The sequence below is a fragment of the Pongo abelii genome, chromosome 9 (assembly GCF_028885655.2).
Source record: "Pongo abelii isolate AG06213 chromosome 9, NHGRI_mPonAbe1-v2.0_pri, whole genome shotgun sequence".
Classification (NCBI taxonomy): Eukaryota; Metazoa; Chordata; class Mammalia; order Primates; family Hominidae; genus Pongo; species Pongo abelii.
The window spans coordinates 79326488-79353034 of NC_071994.2; the positions used below are offsets into that span (position 1 = coordinate 79326488).

General features: G+C 38.6%; 1 protein-coding gene across 4 annotated transcripts in view; it reads right to left on the reverse strand.

Moving 5' to 3' along the window:
- The window catches only part of GDPD4 (glycerophosphodiester phosphodiesterase domain containing 4), an 88267-nt gene that overhangs the window by 43872 nt on the left and 17848 nt on the right, over positions 1–26547 (reverse strand). For 2 of the 4 annotated variants that reach the window (XM_024255162.2, XM_054526048.1), the window contains exons 4-11: positions 22035–22128; positions 18884–18943; positions 14025–14123; positions 13860–13953; positions 12611–12688; positions 11663–11808; positions 11194–11276; positions 1144–1300 (exon numbers count right to left, since the gene is read on the reverse strand). In XM_024255162.2, coding sequence (XP_024110930.2) covers positions 1144–1300; positions 11194–11276; positions 11663–11808; positions 12611–12688; positions 13860–13953; positions 14025–14123; positions 18884–18943; positions 22035–22128 — 811 coding nt within the window. The remainder of the gene's footprint in view (positions 1–1143; positions 1301–11193; positions 11277–11662; positions 11809–12610; positions 12689–13859; positions 13954–14024; positions 14124–18883; positions 18944–22034; positions 22129–26547) is intronic. The other 2 variants (XM_054526049.1, XM_054526050.2) reach the window with 1 other exon arrangement.

Here is a 26547-nt window from a genome sequence, read left to right on the forward strand (position 1 = left end):
ATCTGATTGGTCAGAACCTAGGTCACATGAATTCCTAGTCATAAAATAAGCTAAAAAACGTAGGTTGTTTTGTTTTCTTTAATCCATCTTGAGAAAGTAGGCTTGACCTTTATCAAATGCAATTCTGACTTTTTACCCACTTAAAAACACTCAAGGATAATTCTAAACTCTTTAACTTGTTATGTAAGCATTGCCATAATCTCCCATCCACATGTTTTCCAGATTATTCTCCCAATCTATCTCTCATCTACTTCCTACCCCCTTCCTTCCTCTCCTTTCCTCTATCCTTCCCTCCCTCTCCTACACACACACACACACACACACACACACACACACACACACACACCCTGTTGCTCCAGGATAATTTCTGAAACACATCACCATTACTGCCCTTGCTTCCCCTTGGTAATGATCTTCCCTCAGCTCAAATGGTAGCTGTGCATAAAGTATTCCCCAACTTCTTCCAGAGGAACCATTCATACTTGCCTCAAAATTACATTGTACACTGCACAGCATGTGCTTTATACTGTACCACATCCATTATTAGTCTATATATCTCCTTCCAGAATCTCCCATCCACATTCCCCAGTCTGAGTTAGAAGTTGTTCTTGTGTGCCCCTGCCTGAAGCAACCCGAAATTAACTCTAGTTCTGCACTTATCACAATGTATAGTAACTGTCTGTTTCTTATACCAGCCTGTGAATTCCATTAAGGCTGGATGTGTGTTTATTCACCATTATATTCCATGTGCCTTGTACCATTAGGTGCTCAATAAATATTTGTTGAATGGCAAGCAGAAAAAATCAAAAATATATGTCCTAGTCTGCCTCATCCAGGAAAATGTTATGTACAAGTTAGCCATACTGTAAAAGCTTATGAAATATTTGGGTAAAAAGAAATTACAAGATAAGGGTAAGTTTACAAGTTTGTCTTCAGACTTTCTAGTGAATGTAGAAAGCAGCAATTAGATTCACTTCATTACTGAAAAAGCCCTCCTGCCAATACTATAGTCCTGCTACCAAACTGGGATGAAATCGTGTGGATACTTGCCTATCTACATCTATGGCCTTTATTTTCAGGAGCAGCACATGATCTCTTACAAAAATTCAATGCAGGTTTGTGGAACTTGGGAATGTGTCTTACCTCTGGTTTTACAAACCATTTGCCTGCATTCAGAGTCGATAGGAAATCCCAACTGAAGAAGGCAGGGTTCTCGAAGGCAGATTCTGGCTGAACTTCCCCAATATTGGTTGTTCTTCTCAGGTCAAAGTCATGCATGAGGAAAGGCACATGATCATAACTGAGGCAGAGGTAGAAAAGAAGGGCAGGGGTAGATAGGCTGAATTTAGCTACCTTGGTAGACAGGCTCCCCAGAAAGTCCTTCAAGGTCACAAGTGTCACTAGGGCTCCTTACTCCCTCTCAAATCTTAGAAAAGGGCTACATATCAGTCATTTACACTTCGATGTCAATATTTTTCTGCTCTAGGGATCAATCTTTCATGATATATAATCACATTAGTGATGGTGAAAGAATAGCTTCTCTATTCAGGGGCTTTCTGGCATTAAGAAAACAGCAGGCACAGTAGTGGCCTGAAAATAAAGTGAATGGAGGTAGGGATGATGCAAAGTCCTCAGGTTCCAGGGCCATACTAAGCAGGCGTCCACACAGTTTTCCTGTATTATTCTGATCCTTTCCCAGCTAGGCACTGCACTGAGTATTTCTTTTTGTTTGTTTGCTTGGTTTTTGTTTTTGTTTTTTTGAGATGGAGTCTTGCTCTGTCACCCAGGCTGGAGTGCAGTGGCATGATCTCGGCTCACCACAACCGTGATCACACAAGTGATTGTTCTGCCTCAGCCTCCTGAGTAGCTGAGACTACAGGCATGTACCACCACATCTGGCTTATTTTTGTATTTTTTAGTAGAGACAGGATTTTGTCATGTTGGCCAGGCTGGTCTCGAACTCCTGGCCTCAAGTGATCCACCCACCTCAGCGTCCCAAAGTGCTGGGATTACAGGCATGAGCCACCGTGCCCAGCCTACACTGAGTATTTCTGGTCCTAGACTCTCCACATCAGATAGTACCATAAGGTAAGTTCCTTGTTCTTCTATCTGCAATTTGCTTTGGAGAATCTCTGATTTTATGAAACTCTCTCTCCCTTTCTCATTAAAATATCTATGATGAGAACATATATAATGAGGAAGATAAGGCTTGGAACTTACTCTTCTGCCTTAAACCACCAGAAAACTGGACAAAATAAAGGAAATAACTATTTTCAGTTAATGGACAAAAGGATGCACAATATTACCACAATCTCTGAGAAAAGCAAAAAAAACGACATAAGCAATTCCATCATCCAGGCTTCTTTCCTGCAGGTGAATACTGAATTCCAGTACAGGGTGGGGGAACCTAAAAGGGCCCTAGCTGTCTTGCTGAAATGAGAAGAGATTAGAGTAAGGGGGGAGCCGAGACAGCTAGAATTTGTGGGCTAGAGTCCCATAAAGGATAGAGTTATGCAAAAACAAAGACACAGTTCCAAGAAAATATGCAAAAGTCCGTAAGTGTATGGCTAAGTATCAATCTGTATGTGTACAGAGTAAAACTATGAAGCTTGGCAAGAACAACTTCTAAGAAAAGAAAATATTACCAGACAGTTCTAAGACAATCAGAGCTTACACAGGGGTATGAATCATTCAAGTTCCATCCAGCAAGAGAGGAGAGTCCTCAGTAATTACATAGGCATTCTTTAGAGACTCCAAAAGATCACACCTTAGAAAAGGGGATAATTGGCCATGCGCGGTGGCTCACGCCTGTAATCCCAATGCTTTGGTGGGTGGATCACGAGGTCGAGATCAAGACCATCCTGGCCAACATGGTGAAACCTCGTCTCTACTAAAAATACAAAAATTAGCCAGGCATGGTGGTACACGCCTGTAGTCCCAGCTACTCGAGAGGCTGAGGCAGGAGAATCGCTTGAACCTGGGAGGCGGAGGTTGCGGTTAGACAAAATCGCACCATTGGACTCCAGCCTGGGCAACAAGAGTGAAACTCCATCTCAGAAAAAAAAAAAATGGTGGTGGGGGGGGGATAATTTAGAACTACAATGGCCTTAGAGCCACTTTAGATCCTCTAAAAAAGAGCTTAAAAACAAGCCTCCAAAGAAAAGACCAATCTAGTCTGGAAGTAACAACTATCTGCTAGAAAATGACCAGCCTTAAAGGATACAAGATATAGCACCCAACAATGTAAAACTACAAGTCCAGCATGTAATCAAAACTTACTAGAGATATAAACAAGCAGGAAAATGTGACCGTATGGAAGAGGAATTACTCAACAGGGACAAACTCAAAAGTGAAAGAGATGACAGAATTCATAGACAAGGGTGTTAAACAGTGTAGAACAAAATTATAAAGGTGTAAACAAGGTATGTAAAGGAAAACATGAACATAATGAAGATATACATACAAGGTATAAAAAATGGAAATTTAGAGATAAAATATAATAACTGAAATGAAAATTTCACTGCATGAAATTTAAAACAGATCAGATATTGCAGATCATGCAAAGAACAATGAATTTAAAGATGTAGCATTAGAATCTATCCAAATGAAAGCATAAAAAGAAGACTGAAACAAAAGAGAATGGGGCATCAGTGACCTGTAAGACAATGATCAAGCAGTATTATATATATGTAAACGGAGTCCTAAAAAAGAAGGGAGGTGCAGAAAAAAACATTTCAAAAAGTAAAACTAAAAATTTTTTCAAAATTTGATGAAGATTTGAACTGAATGCTGAATTCTTTACTGGCTAAAAGTCTCCAAACTAATGTCTTCAAATTCTCTTTCCATTTTTCTCACTTAGACTCAATGAAATTGCTACTATCTTTTTCCTGCAAGCATATCTTGTGATACATAAACTACAGGCAAGAAAAATCTGTCAGATTGCCACTGCCTGCTTCCATGTTAACTGAAGATGCTTTGGGCCTAACATCTTTTTTTTTTTTCTTTTTGAAACAGAATCTTACTCTGTCACCCAGGCTGGAGTGTAGTGGTGCCATCTCAGTTCACTGCAACCTCCGCCTCCCACGTTCAAGTGATTCTCCTGCCTCAGCCTCCCGAGGAGCTGGGATTACAGGTGCCCACCACCATGCCCAGCTAATTTTTCTATTTTTAGTAGAGATGGGGTTTCACCATGTTGGCCAGGCTGGTCTCAAACTCCTGACCTCAGGTGATCTCCCTGCCTCGGCCTCCCAAAATGCTGGGATTACAGGCTTGAGCCACCGTGCCCAGCCAAATCTAACATCTAGACACCTCAACTGACTGCCCTCCAGACTAAGGAAACTGGTTTATAGATTTCTCCAACCATTACATTTGTTTTTCTTCCATTTGAAAGCTCACTTGCAATACTAACTCCTGAAATGAGACACAGCTGTCTAGTGGGACTGGGCTATTCCCAGAAATAGAAGACTGGTTTACGGGGATCCTTTGCCACTCAGTTATTAACTCAGTTTTCCCACCAACTCAGCTTTTAGTGTGTGAAACCTCTAGGGAAGCTTCAGATGGGGATGTTGGAGCTCAGAAACCTACACCAAAAATGTGGTATGCTGACATGCTGAAATAAAGAAGGCTGTTAGGCATAATGGTTTAAGCTCTTTGGCCCAGACAGTTCTGAATAATTAAATTGTATTAGATTTCCTTTTGGCAAAACAAGTGGTATCTGCGCAATAGCTAATACCACTTGTTGTGAATAGAAAAAATTTCCAAATAAGCTAAATGGTTATGAGAGGTGTGTACCACAAATCCCCTTAAATGATCTCTTTAGCTGGCTTCCTAAGGGAATGGGAAACTGGTTTTAGTTCCCCTTACAAACTCTGTTATTGTCATCTTGCTCTTTCTATTCACAACAGACAACAGGGACTAGTAACAAAAGAACTGACATTTTTGTCATGCAGAATCAGAACCCTATACCTGGCACTCAAGAACATTTACAGGCTACTACAAAGCAGTTTCATTCCTCAAATCCTAATTATGGTCCCCTTGACCCTTGTCAGCAGGAATCAGCCAAAGCAGTCATGGCTCAATTCCTCCTTAATGACCACACTTCAGGACTGACGGATAAAGAAGATAAGGGGGTACTGAAGCCATCCTCACAGGGTTAACAAGAATTCTGGACAGAAATATAGCTCTAATTAAGTATTAATCAGGCTTCATTTTGAACCACTTCCTTGTCATGGAAAATCATTTGACATTGACCATTTGCATCCCCAGTGTATCTATAGATAGGATTTCTGACATTAGAATCACAAGGCTTTTGTTTAAGAATTGCTTAAGATGTTTTTCAGATCCCATATTCCGGTAAAACAGCTGATGTGAACCAGTTTGAGGACCCCCACTGAGGAACAGAATCAGCATGAGAATATAGTTTCTTCATCTCCCTGTCCCTTGACTTCACCCTGTACTCTTTGACCAATCAACAATCTGCACACTTCAGCCCACTCCAAAACCATTAAAAACTAGCCCCAAACTCCTCAGGGAGATGGATTTGAGGTTTCCTCCTATTTCCTCATTTGATGACTCTATCACTAAACCTCTTTCTCTGCTGCTGCAAAACAAAAAAAAAAAAAGTAGCTGGGGCTAGGGGTGGGCATATGTGGAGGGGAATACAGATAAGCATCCAGAAGATTTCTTATCAAAACATAAGACAGAAAACTAGGAAATAACAATTTTTACATGCTTGAAGAAAACAACTGTCAACTTAGAATTCTATATGCAGCAAAAGTATTCTTCAAAAATGAAGGGAAAATTAAAATATTTCATACAAACAAAAAGCAGAATAATTCATTTCCAGCATACCTTTACTGTAAAAAAGATTAAAATAATTATTAGACAAAAAGGAAATTGATACAATTTGAAACTTGGATCTACACAAAAGAATAAATAGTGCCAGAAATGATAAATACATGAGTAAATATAGAAATTTTTTTCCCATTTTTTAAAAAAAGAATTAACTGTTTAAAGCAAAAAGTAATAGCAATGTATAATGAGGTTCATGATAGCACCAGGTCATACTATGAGAGAGATGAAATGTTACTGTACTGATAAAAGATGTATGCTTTACACAAAAATGTATAATACTCAAAGGGAGAAATAAGTTAAAGATCATATTGTAAACTCTAGCACAACGACTAAAAAAAAAAAAAAGGTATAGCTAATAATCCAACAGTAGAGATAAAGTTCTTAAAAATGCTCCATTAGTCCAAAAGGACGCAGGAAAGGAGAAAACAAATAAGAAAATGATAGTGCACTTGCCATGGGTCTAAAATTTAAAGGGGTGCCAAAAACTAATAAGCAAGATAAATACTATTTTAATATAATATTTAAAAGACAAAACCAATGCAAAAATCCACTATAAACAAAACATTAAATTTTAAATGAAAATAAGATAGTATTACTGATTTTTCCTTTTGCCTCAGGTTCTCATATGGCTTGGCATGACACATCTTCATTAAAATTTTTGATATTTTGTTCATCATGGATGCTAAAGGGAAACTAGTTTTCACACATATATTTGTTATGTGTGACGTTTACATTTATTTCCCTTAAAAAGTTAGGTGGAGACTGCATTAGCAGAGAGGGAGTAAGAGCAATAGGTACAAACAAGCTTATTGGGATCTTTCAATCTAACTCAGCCTCCATAGACTTCCAGTGACTGTTGGCAAGATTTCTCCTATTGGTCCACATGAGGAGGTCAACATTTCTTCAGGATCTGTGTGTTTCTGCAATCCCCAGAAAACTCAATTCAGTGTTCTCCAGTGAGGTGTATGGCTGGCTGGGCTTTTATGCTAAAAATTTTGTAAGAGGACTGGGAATAATAGCAGCCAAAAATTTTGCATAGATCTTCTCAGAATCTCCCATAGGCTTTCACTCAGATGCAAATAACTTGTTTACATTACTTGCTTTTTAGGTTTAAAAAATGTCTCTGCCTTTTCAAATGTTTCTCAAAAATATATTCAAATGAAGGTTTCATATAAACCTGTTTCACATTTAAGAACAACATAGCTGCAATTTTATAAAGTGGGATGAGCACTATCAAATTCACTTTGGGGTGGACTTGGGGTAGGGATCAAACATCCTTTACAACTATTTTATCACAAATCTCAAAAATTCCAACATTTTAAAGGCAAGAAGGGAAGAAGGAGACAGCAAAAGAAGTCACATAGGAAACAGCCAGGTAGGAAGAAAATCAGGAGAGTATGGTATTCTAATAGCCAAAAGAAGAAAGTGTTTCAAAAATGAAGGACTACTCAAATGCTGAGAGGTTAAGATGAAAACTGAAAATTTACTATGATGTTTAAGAAGTTTGGGGTCCCTGATAACTTAGTAAGAGCTCTGAGAAGTGGTGTAGAAGAAGCCTGATTGGGATAGGCTCAAAAAGGATTAAAAGTTATCCAAAACAAAGGGGATTGAGAGAAGGCAAAGGAAGGCAATGTTGGAGTTCAAGACACTCACCCCAAAATATGACTGCAGGAGACCAGAATATGCCACCCCAATATATACCTCTTTGGCATAATGATTATTTTGAGCTGGTTATTTTGAGAAACTGCAGGAGAAGCTCACAGGAGAAGCTCTGAAAAGTTGCCCTTTTGTAAAGGAAATTTATATTTATAAAGGAAATTTTCATTAGTAAAAGTATCTGTACCAATAAGAGAGCTGCCCTGAAACCATTTTATTATCAAGACTTATATCTGTATAATAAGACAATCTTTATTCACCACACATTTTCTTCCCTCTTCTTCCCACAATTTGTCACTGCCCCCACACAGCCCCTATTCCTTTCTATAGCTCAGGAAATTATACAAGCTTCAATCATCTGGCCTCTTCCTTGAGTTTCAAATTTTTGTGGGACTCCCACGTGTACATATGTAATTAAAATTATTTTTCTCCTGTTAATCTGTCTTATGTCAATTTAATTTGTAGACTAGCCAAAGAACCTAGAAGGGCAGAGACTAACAAAAGCTTTTGATCCTCTAGAGCAGTACAGACCACTCTTTGGAGGAATGTTGCTTAAAACAAAGTGAAGACATGGGGCATAAACTGGAGCAGGATATAGGGCCTAGAAAAGTTTTAAAATGTCAGAATGGATCATCTTCTGACTTTAGAATCACTTTGTCTATAACTTTTCTTAAGAAAGCTGACGAGATTCTTTTCTTTAAATTCTATTTTGAGAGGATTGTAGATTCACATGGGTTTGTAAGAAATAATACAGAGAGATCCTATATACCCTTAGCCCATTTCCCCCAATAGTAACATCTTGCATAACTATACTATACTATCACAACAAGGAAACTGACATTGATAAAATCTATGACCTCATTCAGATTTCATTCATTTTACAGGAACTTATTTGTATATTTAGTTCTATATTTAGTTTACATGAACTTATTTGTATATTTTGTTAATTTTATCACATGTGCAGACATATCACCACCACCACAGTCAAGATACAGAACAGTAAATATACAAGAAGAGTTTTGTGTTACTTTTTAAAGTGGGAGCCACCTCTCTGCCTCCTTCACCCCTGGAAACCACTGATTTTTCTCTATCCCTTTAATTTTGTCATTTGAATGTGATCTTCAAATGGAATCATACAGTATATAACCTTTTGAGACTGGCTTTATTCACTCAAAGTAATTCCCATGAGGTCCATCCAAATAGCAGCATGTTTCAATAGTTCATTCATTTTTATTGCTGGGTAATACTCCACAGTATGGATGAACACAGTTTATTTAATCATTAAACCTCTTAAAGGACATTTGGGTTGTTTCTAGATTTGGGCTGTTACAAATAAAACAGCTATGAAAATTAATGTAAAGTTTTTTTCTATATGAACATTAAGTCTTCTTTTCTCTGGAATAAATGCCCAGGAGTACAATTTCTGGGGTGTATGGTAAGTATATAATGTGCCACATAATGACATTTCAGTCAACAACAGACCTCATATAGGACAGTGGCCCCATAAGACTATAATGGAGCTGAAAATTTCCTATCACCTAGTGACTTCGTAGCCATAATATCGTAGCACAATACATTACTCGTATGTTTATGGTGATACTTGTGTAAACAAACCTGTACAGCCAATCATATAAAAGTATAGCACCTACAACTACAGATAGTACATAATACCTGACGATGACAATAAACAACTGTTACTGGCTTATATATTTACTACACTAAACTTTTTATTGTTATTTTAGAGTATATACATTCTATTATATATTTAAAAAATTAAATGTAAAACAGCCTCAGGTAGTCCTTCAGGAGGTATTCTAGAAGGCATTGTTTTCATAGGAGATGACCGCCCCATGCATGTTATTATCCCTGCAGACACTGCAGTGGGACAAGATGTGAAGGTAGAAGACAGTGATATTAATGATCCTGACCCTGTGTAAGCCTAGGCTAATGTGTGTGCTTGTGTCTTAGTTTCTAACAAAAAAGTTAAAAAAAATTAAAATAGAAAACAGCTTAGAGAATAAGGTTATAAAGAAAGAAAATATTTTTGTACAGCTGTACAATGTAGTTGTGCTTACACTAAGTGGTATCACAAGAGTCAAAAAGTTACAATAAGCTGGGGTTAATTTATTATTGAAGAAATTTTTTTATGAGTTTAGTGCAATCTAAGTGTACGATGTTTATAAAGTCTTCAGTAGTGTACATAATGTCCTAGGCCTTCACATTCACTTACCACTCTCTCACTGACTCACCCAGAGCAACTTCCAGTCCTGCAGGCTCCATTCATGGTAATTGCCCTATACGGGTGTACCATGTTTTATCTTTTATATTGTTATTTTTACCGTACTTTTCCTACGTTTGGATATATTTAGATACACAAATACCTACCGTTGTTCTACAATTGCCTACAGTATTCAGTACAGTAACACGCTGTACAGGCTTGCAGCCGAAGAGTAACAGGTCATACCATATAGCCCAGGTGTGTAGTAGGCTATGCCATCTAGGTTTGTATAAATTCACTCTATGATGTTCACACAATGATAAAATTGCCTAACAACGCATTTCTCAGAATGTATGCTCATCATTAAGTGAGATATGACTGTATTTAGTTTTGTAAGTAACTGCCAAACTTACTTGGAGTGCCTATACAATTTTATGTTTCCACCAGGAACATATGAGTGATTCAATTTGTCTGCCAGCATTTACTGTTCTTGCTATTTTTTAATTTAGCCATTCCGATAGGTGAGTAGTATTAGTTTTAATTTGCATTTTCCTAAAGGCTAATGCAGCTGAACATCTTCTCATGTACTTATTTGCTATCTGTACATTCTCTTCAGTGACATATCTACACATGTATTTCGCCCATTTTCTAATTGGATTGTTTGGTTTTTGTTTTCATTTTACTGTTGAGTTTTGAAAGTTTATATATCCTAGACACAAGTCTTTCGCCAGACATGTGTTTTACAAATACTGTCTCCCAGTCTGACACTTGTCTTTTCATTCTCCTCATAGGGTCTTAGAGCAAAAGCTTTTCAGAATGAATTCCCTGGAATTTTCTCCTTCCCCCATCTCTGCTTGGTAAAATGGTATTTTTCCTTTGAGGCTCAACCCAAACACAACTTTGAGCATATAGATTTTTTTTCACACAACAGGAAGTGACCTTTTCCTCCACTGAGGTTCCATTACACTTATTTTTCTCTGGAAGGCTCTTGCCACAAATGGCCTTATTCTGTAGTTATCTGTAAACATTCCATGTCTCCTTCACTAGCTGGAACATCTTTTAGGTATGACTATATCTTATTCATTTGCATCTCCCAAGCACTCAGAAGAAGGCCTGGAATACAGCAAATGCTCAAGGAATGTTAAATAAATTGCTAAGGTAGTACATAGAGTGAAGTGGTAAGCACGGTTTGCAACGGGGCCATATTTGAATCATGTGTGAAGACTATATCTAGTGTGTCTGATTTGTAACCCTGTCATTGAAAACATGGAGATGCAGAGGTGTGGTTTGTGAGATGTGGTTCATCTGTGTAGTACGTGCATATATGCCATATTAACACAGGAACATATGAACACAGGAACAACTCCCCAGGGCTTGCTGTCTCTACACCTCAGGCCAGGCTGGTTCTCTTGCATGGCATTGAACTTATCCCCTCCTCCCCTCACCCCAGTTCCCTGCTTTCTTACCTTAAGTGTACATCAGTCTCCAATCCATGGGCTCCATGTTCAACAGCTTTCTCAAAGGACATCATGGTATTCTCAGGCCCCAACTGTAGAAGAAAAGGACATCAGGCCCTAAGCCTCAGAGTCTCTCCTCCCAGCCTTCCTTTTGTGGTAGGGGTAGAGCCCAGTAGGATTTTGGGGAGCAGAGCTTGGCTCCCTCAGATCTCCTTTCAAAACCTGTATACCCTCCGTCCAAGCTTATTCTGGGACTCTGCTCATCTGAGACAATGTCACTGGGCACAGTAAAGAGAAATGGACTGGGAGTTAGGTGGCCTGGATTCAAGTCCAACCTTTACAATGAACTCTTTATTCTTGCCGTCTTAATGCAATCACTTTTTCTCTCCAGGGACTCCCATGGTTCTCAGTTTTCTTCTCTCGACCACATACCCCATACATACTTATTTTCACCCATGTTCATCATGCTCAGACCTACCATGGGTGCACCTCTATGTCCAAAGATGGTTGGCTTAGGCCCCAAATTCTCCTTCTCCTGAATGCAGGGAGAATAAATCCCCAGTGGCATCAAATAGACACTTAAAAGGATAAGAAGAAAGGGTAATCCAACAGCCACTTGTAGACCTGAAAAATTTGGAAGGAAGGGGAAGTGGGGGGAAAAAAGATAAAGAGGGATGGAAAATCATCCCAAGCAAAGCAGCAGTCTGAGTAAACTCACAGTCCATGGGTTTCATTGACTGTGTACTGGCTAATTTACTTTCTATTTCTGTGACATTTCCACTTACTTCCAGGGATTTGGATATAAAAGTATAGAACTGTACAAATATAGGGCATTATTATTAACACAACTTTACTGGAACTGGAAATTGACAGAGGGCTCAATTGTACAGGGTACAGATGGGGAAGGAAAGGAAGGAGAAGGGATGTTAAGGAGCAGCTTCTCAGGAGGAGGAGCTTGGCTGATTCTAAGAAAGCCCCAGAGCCTGTAAAGATCATCCTAAAACATCTGTATATTTAAGGCAGTACAGTATAGTGGAAAGGGCACTAATTGGCAGAAATCTGGGTTTAAAGCCAAGTTCTGCCACTTCCTAACTGTGTGACTAAGGACAACTTAACCTCTCTGAATCTTCATTTTCTTCTGTAAAATGGGGCTGTCCTGCTGCTTATATCACCTTACAGGTTGTTATGACAGTGTTGACTCATAATAGTTACTCTATAAATATTAATCATTTGCTTCCCCTCTTTCCCTCCCTCCCTCTTGTGCATATACACACATTCACATACAGAGCCTGTACAAAATGCCTGCGATAACCAGCCGTTCCCCAAGACTTACTATTTTAGACCACTGAGAATTTTACCCATTTGTACATTTTCAAGTTACCACCTATGCTTTAGTGACTTTCAAATCTCAGTCTCCAGCTCTAACCTCTTAACCTTGTGATTACATTACATTTCTTGAGTCTTTTTTTCTCAGAATGTGTCATCCTGTATCTTCTCATTCTAACTAAAATTTAGAAAGTGAAAAAGAAAAGAGTTCATTATTGTCCCCTTTAAGCCCTTGCCCCAGAAATACTTTCTAAAATTTACCCTCCACACGCAAGCATATATATATAAACACACAATGGCAGCACTATCTATGCAGTCTTTCTCTTGCCTGCATACCCCCACAGGTCAGAAAGCAAACACCTCTTATTTAAAAAGAGGAAAAAGGAGACCCAGAGAGAAGAAGGTCCTATTGTTTTATCCATAGAGTGGTGAAAGATAATTCCATTCTCAAAACAGTTTAGTGTAGAGATCCAGTTCTTTTGATTCCATTACACTGGGGCAAACAATGAAGAGGAAACCAGTGACAGAGACAGACATTTAACCTTCTGCTGTAAGTCCTCAGGTATGACATGGTCTCACAGGGGACTGCTTTGAGTTACTTGGATGTAAGCAGAAATCTCTGGCCCTAGTATTAGTTGAAACTACTAATATTTGCTGGGCGTGGTGGCTCACGCCTGTAATCCCAGCACTTTGGGAGGCTGAGGCAGGCGGATCACGAGGTCAAGAGATTGAGACCATCCTGGCCAACATGGTAAAACCCCATCTCTACTAAAAATACAACCAGGCATGGTGGCACACGCCTGTAATCCCAGCTACTTGGGGGGCTGAGGCAGGAGAATCGCTTGAACCCAGGAGGCGGAGGTTGTAGTGAGCCGAGATTGTGCCACTGCACTCCAGCCTGGCAACGGAGCAAGACTCTGTCTCAAAAAAAAAACAAAAAAAAAAAAAAAAAGAAAAAGAAACTACTAATATTTGAATATAAATGGAAAGAACTGTGACTTGTACCAGCACTTTGGTCAAGCAAAATTAAAACGGCTTCTACTGCATCACCCACCATCCATCTTCAGACAGTCAATGTATAATAATGTAGAGAAAGATCTTGTTTTTCCAAAAAAAAGAATCCCTCTTTAGAAGAAGGTCTGTTTGGCCACAGAAATACTATGACAGGCCATTGGCCACTATGACAGGGTAGTGAGTGAAAGCACAGGAGCATGCCTGAGTAACAAGCTAAATGAATTTCAACGAGGCACAGGGGCGGCTAGTTCCCAAGCTTCTGTTTTCCTGAGTGGAGTATGCAAGCTAAAGCCAGAGCTGAAGAAATAGGCAGGGTTCTACCCTATGTGACATACCTTCTCTTTCCAAATGTGCCACGTAGAAGGCCACAGGCCAGAAAAGGATAACCATCACAGTTATGCTGACCAGGTGCACGTAGGGAGCAAAGATCTGTGAGAAAGCCAAAAGTCAGGCTGGATACATCTAGACAGCTAGTGCTGGAGCTATAGGATGATGCTTACCTGCAGTGACAGCCCAGCTACCAGCCACCTTTCTTTCCAGAATTTGCATATAATGAACATTAAAATGACACACAGAAGAATCACTAGCAGAACCAGGATCTAGGGAAACAGAAAAAAATCTCCTGACTTCAAGCACTAGACGTGGATCAGAACTGTCCTCAGGAATTGAATGTGTGTCTTCACAATGTCAGGGACCTTATCTGCTTCCTCATTCTTTTACCATAACAATGTAGAGAAATATCTTGTTTTTCCTGCAAATCCCCAGTATTAGACGGAACTAATCATTCACCTTCTTTGCTTCTAAGTCTTTGCTGTACAGCATGGCTGGAAAAAAATTACACAGCTAATTTACCGTTACTAATTTACTATCTCCAGCCTCAGCTGGGTCCCCAACATTGCTTCTTATCTCTTACTCAGATTCAACAGTTGCCATTAAAGTCTTCACCATTTCTTTAGACCTCAATTGTATACTCAATACAATTATAAGTAAATAATACTCTGTAATTGCCTTTTCAATGTCTGTTTTCCCCAACAGACTATAAGCTTCATGAAGTCAAGGTTAATATTGGTATTGTTTATGATTACATCCTCAGTGTCCTGCAGAATGTCTGGCAAATAGTAAGCATCCAATAAGTATTTATTAAACAGATGAAAAAACCTGCCTGCCAGAACACTGTATACTTCATAGAGAAAGAACTTTGAGACCAAGAAGACCTAATTTTCCTAACTTCCTCCCTTTCAAATGTATAGTTTTCCTACACCTGTGCTGCCCTCTAGACAGTACTTAGCTCTCTCCTTTCCATAATCTCCACATCTAAAATAAGTGAATCCATAATTAAGTCTTTCACAATTCTTTGCTGACTTCAATGATAAATTCTACCAAACATTTAAGGAAAAAATATTTCCAATCTTTAACAAACTCTTTCAGAGAATAGAAAGAGAATACTTTATAACATCTTATGAGTGCAACAAAACATTATACCCAAATTTAACAAGGACATTATTACAAGAACAGAAAATACATACATAGATGAAAAAATTTTAAACAATCTATTAGGAAAAACTAAATGCACCACAACACAAAAGTTGAATTGCCAGAGTCATAAGAATCACAGATCTTACCCAACACCAAACTTCACTATGGATTTAAAGGATACAGGCAATCATAGGGAACAGATAAAAGATTTTCCAGTGGCAGGCTAGGAGCAGCGGCTCACATCTATGATCCCAGCACTTTGGGAGGCTGAGGCGGGTGGATCACCTGAGGCCAGGAGTTCGAGATAAGCCTGGCCAATATGGTGAAACCCCATCTCTAATAAAAATACAAAAATTAGCCAGGTGTGGTTGCGCACAACTGTAGTTCCAGCTACTTGGGAGGCTGAGGTGGGAGAATCGCTTGAACCCGGGAGGCAGAGGTTGCAGTGAGCTGAGATTGCGCCACTGCACTCCAGCCTGGGCAACGGAGTGAGATTCTGCCTCAAAAAAAAAAAAAAAATTTTTTTTGAGTGAATATGATCATGTCAAATGCAGCTACTCATATATAGGGTCTTTCCTCTCCTGTATTAGTATACATTCTGTTTTTGGACTTAAAATATAAGGTGTGTTTTGAGCAAAATATGAAGAAACATTGCTTCACAGAAGTCATTTTGGTTTTTTGATTATGAAGCATCATTATTTTATATTCCATTAATTATATAACTCTAGCCAGTCATGTCTTCTACCACATGAACCTATATATTCCAGGTTTGTTTACAATAAAACCAACCTAAATATATCTAGGTATATCCTGCTAGAAATTTTTGCAGATAAGGAGCTGACAAATACCTTTAGTGTGTTTACCAGGAGGTCAGGTTATTAGCACGTTTACAAGGAGTTTGGGTTGATGCCATTCGCTTCTCTCTGGGCATCTGTAGGTAGAAGGGGAAGGGGTTCTAGGCCTGGTGCTAATGCTTTTCTTCCTAAATTTATTCTGAGTACAACAAAACTGAAACTCCAAGCCCCATAAAATCTCCCTTGCCAATAAAATCAGTCTCTCCTCACAAGTCTGATAAGCCTGGTCCTTCCTGGTTTGAAGACCTGAAGACTCAACCAAGGTAGTTAACTTCCAAGAGAATGCCAACTCTTAACAATCACCCTGCACTTTTCATTGCCTTCAGACTCTGTGAACTAGATCCCAGAATGCCTCAGAAGATGAAGGCTTAGAAAACAAGATTTTACTAACAAATATTGGCAAAAATCCCATAGAATATGTGTGGGAATGAATTCTAAGGGTACTAGATAAGGAAAAGAGAACATAATTTTAGACCAGACTAAATTTATTGATATGGGAGCACTTACCAGAGATTCTGGATTTAATATCCTAGAATCCAGGTATTAAGCAGTTCAAAGAGGTTCTGATTGTTTGGTTATCTGAAGCCTACGCTGATTGGTAGCCGATGCTCAATGAAATTGGGATGCCAGTAATTTCTTAGTATAATATAGAAGAAATAATAAAAGATTTATTAAGAAAAGGTGCTAGAACAGTATCACCTATGATCAGCTAACCTACTCCCTATATCGCGTTCTTTGGGAGGTCTCAGAAGACGCTGGTGAGGAAAGTGTCAGCATCCTTGAAAAGCACTGTGGTGGCCATCCTGTATGCCTGAAAAAAGGTGAGAGATGCTGCCACTCAAACAGGCTTCCTGATTTCAAAGGGGATGATGTGCTTCTGCTGTGGCAGAGGCCAAGTAGCAGTACTTAACTGGCGCAGGCAACATAAGCATAGTTTTTATAATAGACACAAACCTGGAATGGTAATCAGAATGTTTTCAGGGATTCTTAGTATTGGTTAATTTATCATGGTGTCCCAACTCCAAAACAGATGTTGGATATCAATAAGGCCTATTTGTTCAATTTTCAAATCTATATTCTTTCCCTAGAAAATCTCATGGCTTCAAGCTCCATCTATTCTAATAACTCTAAATGTATATTTCCAGTTCATACTTCTCATTTGAGTAAGAGGATATTGATATGGCTTGGACCTGTGTTCCCTCCAAATCTCATGTTGAAATGTGACCACCAATACTGGAGGTGGGCATAGTGGGAGGTGTTTGGATCATGGGGACAGCTCCCTCATGAATGGCTTGGTGCTGTCCTTGCAGTAATGAGTGGGTTCTCATTCTGTGAGTTCACATGAGATCTGGTTGTTTAAAAGGGCCTCGCACCTCCTCCTTCTCTCTCTTGCTCCCTTCTCTTGCTATGTGATATGCTGGCTCCCCGCTTGCCTTCCACTGTGATTGTATGCTTCCTGAGGCCCTCACCAGGACCAGATGCCAGTGCTATGCTTCCTTTACAGCCTGCAGAACCATGAGACAAAATAGACCTGTTTTCTCTATAAATTACCCAATCTCAGGTATTCCTTTATTAGCAATGCAAATTGACTGATTCAAGACTTAAGGGGACCACTCAAGAGTTTGAAATGTTTCTGGATTTGGGGAAATACAAGAAATGGTATCAACACTATGCCTGATGTTCTCACTCATATTTGGGAGGTAAAAAAGTTGATCTCATGGAAGTAGAGAATAGAATGATAGTTACCAAGGGCTGGGAAGGGTGGGTCAGAGTGGGAGAAATGAAGAGGGGTTGGTTAATGAGAATATACCATTAGATAGAAAGAATAAGTTCTAATGTTTGATAGTACAGTAAGGTGACTACAGTTAGCAATAATTTATAATATAAAATAGCTTCAAAATAGTTCAAAAAATAGTTTCAAAACAGCTAGAAGAGTTGAAGTGTTCCTAACATGAAGAAATGATAAATGCTTGAGATGATGGATATCCTAAATTCCCTGATTTGAGCATTATGCATTATAGGCATATATCAAAATTATCACATGGATCCCACAAATATGTCTAATTACTATGTATCAGTTTTTAAAAATCATGCCCAAAAAAGTCTATAAAAAAGCAAGAGGCTGTCACTGGAGCTGATCAAGTCCATGGGAGAACAAAACAAGGATGCTATATTGGAAATATGCCGCATGCCTGCAGATGGTGGGGCAAAGCTGACTGTCCTCTGGGGACCAGATATAGACCCTGTGAAAGAAATCATGCTGGTGTTATTTTAAAGATAGCCAAACCCAAGACAGGCTAAAAAGGACTTCAAAAAAGAAATTTCAGGGGGCTACAGGAAGACAGGCATTGACTCCACCAAGAGAGTTATAGTCAAGGTTCTCAGTAGGATTTCTGAAAACACACATAGAAAATGTCCACAGGAAAAGAAGCAACCATATGTTTACCTAGAAATTAACCTGATTCCCTTCTCCCCTCTCCTTGTGAGACTGTGCTCGTTTCTCCATCTCCTCTTCCCCTGGACCCCACTCAGGCAGAAAAGACGTAGAAGGACCACCATGCCCTCTCTGCCGCTATGGGCTTCAGGCTTGGATCAGGCCCAAATAGGGGAAGGGAAACATATTAAGGTTAATAAAGTTGGAGCTTAGGTTATTACAGTGAACTGAAATTTTTAATCACTGAAATGAGAGTATTCTTGTGACTGAAAAGTACTGGGAAATTAATGGAATGAGTGCCTAAGATTTTACTGGAATGGGAAGAACAGGGCTACAGATTGAGTTTAATAGGAAGTAGTGAGAACAAATAAGAGTTTGGGTTCAGCTCGGGTTCAGCTCCTTCCATAAATCAGTTGCAACATTAGAAATTTAATTATTTCAGTTAATATGGTGTAAGTAAATCTCTTCTCTCCAAGGAGAACAATAACAGAGAGGGTAACCCCGTATATAAAACTGAGTACCAAGGAGCATGTTCAGGCCTGGTCTAAGGTTCAGTCCTGGTCTAAGGTTTCCTATGTGGACTCAGATGTCCTACCTTATGACACAAGTGCAGGTATAGTTCAATCCCTTCCCAAAGCAACAAAAATCCAAGTAACTGCAAAAGCAAAGAAGAAAAAGAGAGTTATTTTGAAATCACCAAGTTGCCACCCAAAGCACTGTTCCTATAGCTCCAAATTCCGTTCACAGTCTGGTAGTACACTCACTTCTTGCCATACCTGTACTTTATTTAGGCTCTGGTAGTTTTCCATGCTGTTTGCCTGAAAAAGCTCCCTTTCCCTATGCCACTGACTCTTCAAAGCCAGTTCAAATCTCACCTCCTATTTATAACTTTCACCCGCAACCTCAGGAAGAATTCTGTGTTACCTCCTCTAAGATTCCATAACAATTACCACACTGATACTCTTCCTGAGTTCCTGCCCATTTCTTTTCCCTGTGAGGAACCTTATTCCTGGTATTACTTGGACTCACTTGTAAGAGAAGAAAGGTCTTGGAAGGCAGCCCTTCCAAGGACTCTTGTTTTAGGGAAACAGGGCTGTTGTTTCAACTGTCAACCACTCTTGTTAACACTGGTATAGATTCAATAAATCTTGGATTTTAATCTAAATCTAGCCAGTCACCAAGTCAGTGTAAAGATAGAAATTGAGAACTGGAGTCCTCAGATGCCTAGGATATTAATGATAATTTGATGTGTAAGGCACTTACCTCTTTATCAAAATAATTTCATGTGTATTTCATTTGTTCTTTACTTAACCCTATATTATACCATTTTATTAAATATTATCATTCTTACTTGAAAAAAAAATGAAACTGAGGTCAGAAGAGTTACATGCCTTGACAAAGGTTACATAGTAACCTAAAGACAGAACTAGAAATAGAATCCAGGTCCCCCTCCTTTTTCACTGTTGTTACCATTGTATGTATCCAAAAAGAGGTAGGGTAGAGTAGAAAGTTTGTTAAAATATATTGCTTTATTGGACACCAGAATTCATTCCCACCTTAGATCCTAACTATACCATTTCATGTTTATTGTGCATAAAAGTGGTACAATTCAGTGGTCAGTTTGCCCTACAGCACAACCTTCATCTACATTTTCCCCATGTAAAAAAAAAAAGTTTCTAATTGGTCTCTCTGCCTATAGCCACCCTCCAAACCACAACATCGAGAATAATTTTCCTAAAATAGAAAACTGATTTATATCAAATGTCTTAGCCTTTCTTTCCAGGCCTTCCAAAATCTCATAAACCTATCTTTTCAGCCATGTTTCCCCATTATTCTTTTTTTTTTTTTTTTTTCTTTTTTTTTGAGACGGAGTCCCACTCTGTCGTCCAGGCTGGAGTGCAGTATGGCTCAATCTCGGCTCACTGCAAGCTCCGCCTCCCGGGTTCACGCCATTCTCCTGCCTCAGCCTCCCGAGCAGCTGGGACTATGAGAGCCCGCCACCATGCCCAGCTAATTTTTTTTTTATATATTTTTAGTAGAGACGGGGTTTATCGTTTTTTATTGCATCTATTTGATTCTTCTCTCTTTCCTTCTTTATTAGTCTTGCTAGCAGTCTATCAATTTCGTTGATCTTTTCAAAAAACCAGCTCCTGGATTCATTGGTTTTTTGTGTCTCTATTTCCTTCAGTTCTGCTCTGATCTTAGTTATTTCTTGCCTTCTGCTAGCTTTTGAATGTGTTTTCTCTTGCTTCTCTAGTTCTTTTAATTGTGATGTTAGGGTGTCAATTTTAGATCTTTCCTGCTTTCTCTTGTGGGCATTTAGTGCTATAAATTTCCCTCTACACACTGCTTTAAATGTATCCCAAAGATTCTGGTATGTTGTGTCTTTGTTCTCGTTGGTTTCAAAGAACATCTTTATTTCTGCCTTCATTTCGTTATGTACCCAGTAGTCATTCAGGAGCAAGTTGTTCAGTTTCCATGTAGTTGAGCGGTTTTGAGTGAGATTCTTAATCCTGAGTTCTAGTTTGATTGCACTGTGGTCTGAGAGACAGTTTGTTATCATTTCTGTTCTTTTACATTTGCTGAGGAGTGCTTTACTTCCAACCATGTTAGCCAGGATGGTCTCCATCTCCTGACCTTGTGATCCACCCGCCTCGGCCTCCCAAAGTGCTGGGATTACAGGCATGAGCCACAGTGCCTGGCCCCCCATTATTCTTCATTATGCCCTACATACTAACAGAACTGACCTTTCCCTCTCAGCAAGACATCCTATATTTTTCTGTCTTGCTTAGTCATGAAGCTCCCTCAGCCCACAATGTTCTTCCTCATTACCATATCTATATGTCCAAATCTAACATTCCTTTAAGATCCCACTCCAGTGACAAGGAATAGTTATAACTTATATCTCACATCTACCTCTATGAAGTGCACTGCATGAAAACAAATTGCTTAGCTTTTATTGATCTTCGTATACTCAGCACTTCTCACAATGCTCTGCTCATATAATGATTAATAAGTTTTGTTGAAAGAAAAAGTTCATGCAAATAGCAACATATTTGGGGGCTAGGTTCTTCTGTATCAGACAAGAATTCAATAGAGAAAGGAATGGTGAAATCAGAGAAAGTTATCTGCCCTATGTATAAATGGGCACTGCAAAACTCTTTCTAAAGTTATCCTCCCATTTCCACAGACTTTTCTCTTACCTGGCATAAATTTCTCACACTAAGTGACATTACTATGTTAGGCAACAGAAGCAAGGTCACACTATTGCCAAAGGCTTTTGCTAAACTGTACTTTGCATCTGGGCTAGGTGACTAGCATTTGTACATTACAACAAATTTAACAAATAAGCAAATTTTTATAAGACCCAGAAAGACTGATTTTCAGAAGACGGGACATGAGATGAGTAAAGATACTGCTGCTGTGAAGCTATGGGTATCTAAAATGACAATATTGAGGGAACCATAGGATAGGGTATGAAACAAGGAAATAGAAAAAGGATGTTCTGTTACACTTGCAAAGGGCCAAACTGGCAGGACACATCCTCTAATAGAACAGGCTTTCCTTCCACGTCCTATTCCTTGTGGCTAAAATTCAACTAGCTAATGTAAATCCCAACTCTACTAAGACAAGAGTGATCTTAGGTTCTGAGGGTCCCCAGTATCAACTGGATACTATACCACAGGCAAGAACACCTCATCAGGCTTCTCAGGAAGGGAGTGGAAGAAATGAGAAGCATTACTCACCAACAGCAATGAAGAGTAGGCAGTCAGGATCCCAGCTAAACTCAGAATAAAAATAGACCAGAAAAACCAGTATCCTCTTCCTAGAAAAGTGACCCTGAAAAAAAACGTGTTTCAGTTCTTAAAATAATGCAGAAATCAGTAGCATCTGTGTCAAGAATGGGGACAAAACCAGACTAGATAAGGCATAAGAAAATGTAGGGAGATAAAAAGAAGCAGTGTGTAAACAGCAGCTTTTGCGGATAATTATATGAGGAGTTTTAAAGTTGTGTTCTGTAGGCAATTGGGGATGTTCATGGGGGTCTGTAAATGCAGTAGGATCTTAAGTTATTTAGAATACATATTTAAAAATTACGTCCTCTTTTAAAAAATAACATAATACAGAAATTTAGGAGTACCGGAAGAGAAACAATACATTCCATAGGTTTACTGCCTGAACAAAACTAATACTTTACACTTTGGCAGGCTCCTTGTCCACATGCATATGTATTTTTGGATATAATTGCAATCACAGCCATCATATTAAAAAAAAAAGCCCTAATTTTTCTGTTCCTAATGTAGCATATGAGAGAAAATTGTTAATGATTTGTTAGGAGAAACAATGTTATACTTGATCTAGGTATTAACACAAAGTAATTTGAATCTTCATCTCAAGGAAACAGAAATTTCCTCCTCTCCGTACAAAACCTGGAGAAATTAAATTTTTTAAGAATTCAACTACAGGTTAGTGAACATATAACTACACCAGTAAGAATTATAAAGAAAATTCTCTTGGACAAGGCCTGTGAGATAAACTAGGAAGAAACAAACAGGCAAAGAGCCTTAACTAGCAAAAGGTATCCCAGATCAAGACTGGGAAGACTGCTCTGTAGAAGATGAGCTCACAATCAGGAATCAGAAAACATTTAAGGGATGTCAACAAATGAACCCTATGAGCCAACAAATAGAAAAACTTGGACCCAAGAAAACATAATTAATAGAATCAGAAAAGAGCCACAAAATAAATATATTTAAGATCTTCCATGATGTAAAGGAATGATTCACATCCATGAAACAAGAATAGGATGTTTTAACCCAAGCACAGGTGGTTATCAAAACAAACAGATCTTGAAAAAAAATTTTTGAAATAAAAAAAACCATGAAATCAGGTCTTAATAGCACTCTAGATGTAGTCAAAGAACTAATCAGTTTAACTAAATTGTGATATTGACTTTGCTTTCCAAGTAACAAAGAAAACTTAATGTTTGTCATTTCATGGTACTCCTCTTTCTTCTCATCATTTTACTGGTCACATTGATATTTTATTTTAATCCCTTTCAACCTAAAAGGTTTTCTTTTGGATATCTGATCACATGTAAATATTACTATTAGTTTGCTTTACTTCAAAGCCCTCTCACCAAACTCAAGTGAAGTTCCCACCCCCCAGCTACGGATTACAGGCGAAAGAAGAACTGTGATTTGGCTTTTTCTCTCTCTCCCTCTACTTCTTCCCATCCTGGTAAGTAACTGTACTTACTGTTGGTGATGGTAATGATGTGAAAAAAGGGAGTGAAAAGAGCAAGAAGGAGTTTGCTTATGTGACTGCCTGAACATCAGTGGGAACTGAAAAAGGAAGTCTCCTTTCTTGGCCATCACTTCTTTAAGCTAGGAATATACAATGCTGATGACTATGCAGTAGGCCTACTCTACGTGAATGTGTCCAATTTAGGCTTCTTCTGACTTAGTATTTTTAAGCAGTTTTCTCTCCGCTCTGGACCATTGTGTTACATCCCTCTAGCAGCATAATCACACCTACATTTTTGATGTAGGCCTACTCACTCAACCAAGACAGCTTTATTGGGGCAGCCTAGTCAATGCAACCTACTCATGTAAAATCCATATTTTCTGTTATCATTATAACAATGTTTAAAGAAACCTTCAAGGACCCCTTCCCTGCTTTCTCACAGCTGTAAGATGCAGCTTTCTTGCACCTTTCCCCAATACATATTGCAATGTTTTATATCAGCATCACCAACTGTCAGCTGACAGTAACTCTAGATGAAAAAAAAGACACATTGATGGTGGAGGTCCTAGGAACCCTCGCATAGTGAGAAATGGAGAAACAACACACACAGAGGGGAAAAGAGAGAGTTACAGTTATCCTACGAAAAAATTCTGCTTTCTAGCTAAGGGGAACAACTAGAAAAGCTAGACAAAATGTTTTGAAAAATCTAAATGAAAGCATCAGACATCTACCAGACAGTGAAGAACTATGCAGCCAAGATCCAAATAAGGAAGGAAATACAGAGATAGTGTAGCATTTGGGGTAATTTTTCTCTAGAAGAATTGGCTGAGGTACAGGAAGCTCTCGTAAACTTCACAGGGCTACAGGGGAGAAGGTAATCTCGTAAACACAATGCACTTTGATTTGGAACCTTCCAGGGTTAAATTCTAGGAGTAAGCACAAACTTTTCCAGTTTGTGATTGTGGGGGAATGAATCCTAGCTTTGAAGCATCTAAATGTGTGAACAGACGTTATTAGTCTGCTCCCCCTAGGTACTGGCTTGATGGTGTACACAGCTTAGGCCTCTCTCTAACAGTCATCTTCTACGGCACACGTAGGGGTTATTTTTTATACAGGGAAAAAAAGATTCTAGATGAAAGATCAGAGGTGCATGATAAAATGAAGAGCAATAAAAAAAGTAAATATGTAGGTAAATCTAAAAGAATATTAACTATACAAAACAACAATAATGTCATATGTGGTTGGAAAAGTATGTAGGATTAAAATATATGATGAGAATGGCTTATAACTCAGAAGGAGGTAAATGAAGTTAAGGTGTTTCAAGATCCTTGTATTATCCAGGAAAAGGTTAAAATACTAATATAAGACTTCGGTAAGTCAAGATTACATGTTGTAATTTCCAGGGTAGGTACAAAAAAGACAGCAAGAGTGAGTAGGAGAGAAAATATGGGTATTCCTTCCAATTTAATACAGGGAAAAAATGAAGTAATAAAAAATACTTAATATAAAATTAGGCAAGAAAAGAGGAAAAAAGAACACAGGGCTGGGTGCAGTAGCTCACACATGCAATCCCAGCAATTTGGGAGGTCGAGGTGGGCAGATCACTTGAGCTCAGAAGTTTGAGACCAGACTGGGCAACATGGCGAAACCCTGTCTCCACAAAAAAATACAAAAATTGGCTAGGTGTGGTGGTTTGCATCTGTAGTCCTAGCTACTTGGGAGGCTGAAGTGAGAGGATCAGTCAAGCTTGGGAGGCAGAGGCTGCAATGAGCCAAGATCATCATATCACTGCACTCCAGCCTGGGCAACAGAGTGAGACCCTGCCTCAAAAAACAACAACAACAACAACAACAAAAAAACACAGAACTGATAGGACAGTAGCATTAGGAAGAATATGGATGTAAGCTCAAATAAAATATATTAGTGATATATTAGTACAGAGCTATTTTGTATTTGAAACATAAAGACAAATATTGCCAAACTGGATTTGAGAAACCCAACCATATGCTATTTATAAGAGAAACTTCCAAAACATGAGCTACAGAAAGGTTAAAAAAATTAAGGATGGAAAAGATAAACCATGCAAAGCTAGTATAGCTATATTAGTTATTATACAAAATAGTCTTCAAGTTAAAAACATATGAAGAAAATGAAAGACTATGCTGCAACTTTGCACTAAGATTGAAGACTTCATTGGTACTGAGACTTGTGCCTGATTTACAACACTACATCCTGGCAGACGAAGATCACAAATGGGGGATGGCTGCAAGGATGATCATGGAAGTTGGCCAGGAAGCATCTCAGTCTTGGGAACAATGGTGAGGGTTCCAAGCCATGCTTGTGGTCAGTGCAAAAGCCTGTTGTGAGGGATATTTCTGTAAAATGCCTGGAAGAGCAATTCCAAAAAGTAGCTAGGGACCAGTGCTTGACTGAGGCACTGTCTAATGAAAGTAATATGACCAGAGTGACCAGTGTCATTTTGATGACCAGGGTTTCTTCTTACCACCACCACGCTATTTTTGCTGTCTTGTGGTAAGCCCCAGGACTTTGATACCACTCAAGGGATGGGGAGAGAGGCAGAAAGATTTGGATATTAGACTTTGCATAAACCTTGTCAACTATGGATCTCAGAGCTGGTATTTTAAAATTTATAAATATAAATAAATGAATTATATCATAGCATTTATATTTTATATTGAAATACAATTTCTGTGGAATAATTCAGAACTGGCCCATAAATGAAACTGCAGATGAACCAGTGAGAAGGCTAACTGAAAACCCCCAATGAATAAGTAGGCAAAGGAAAATAATTTTTAAAAGAAAAGAAATTAGTTAAATAAACTTGTTCTGAAACTAAATGATTCGAATTAAAACAAAAAAATTCATCAAGAAAAAAATTATGCAGTATTACAATATTTAATGCTGCATATACCTCTGTTTTAAATAGAAATTGCTATAACCTTTTGAGAAAGCACTTTGGCAACAGACATAATGAATTTTTTTTTTTTTTTT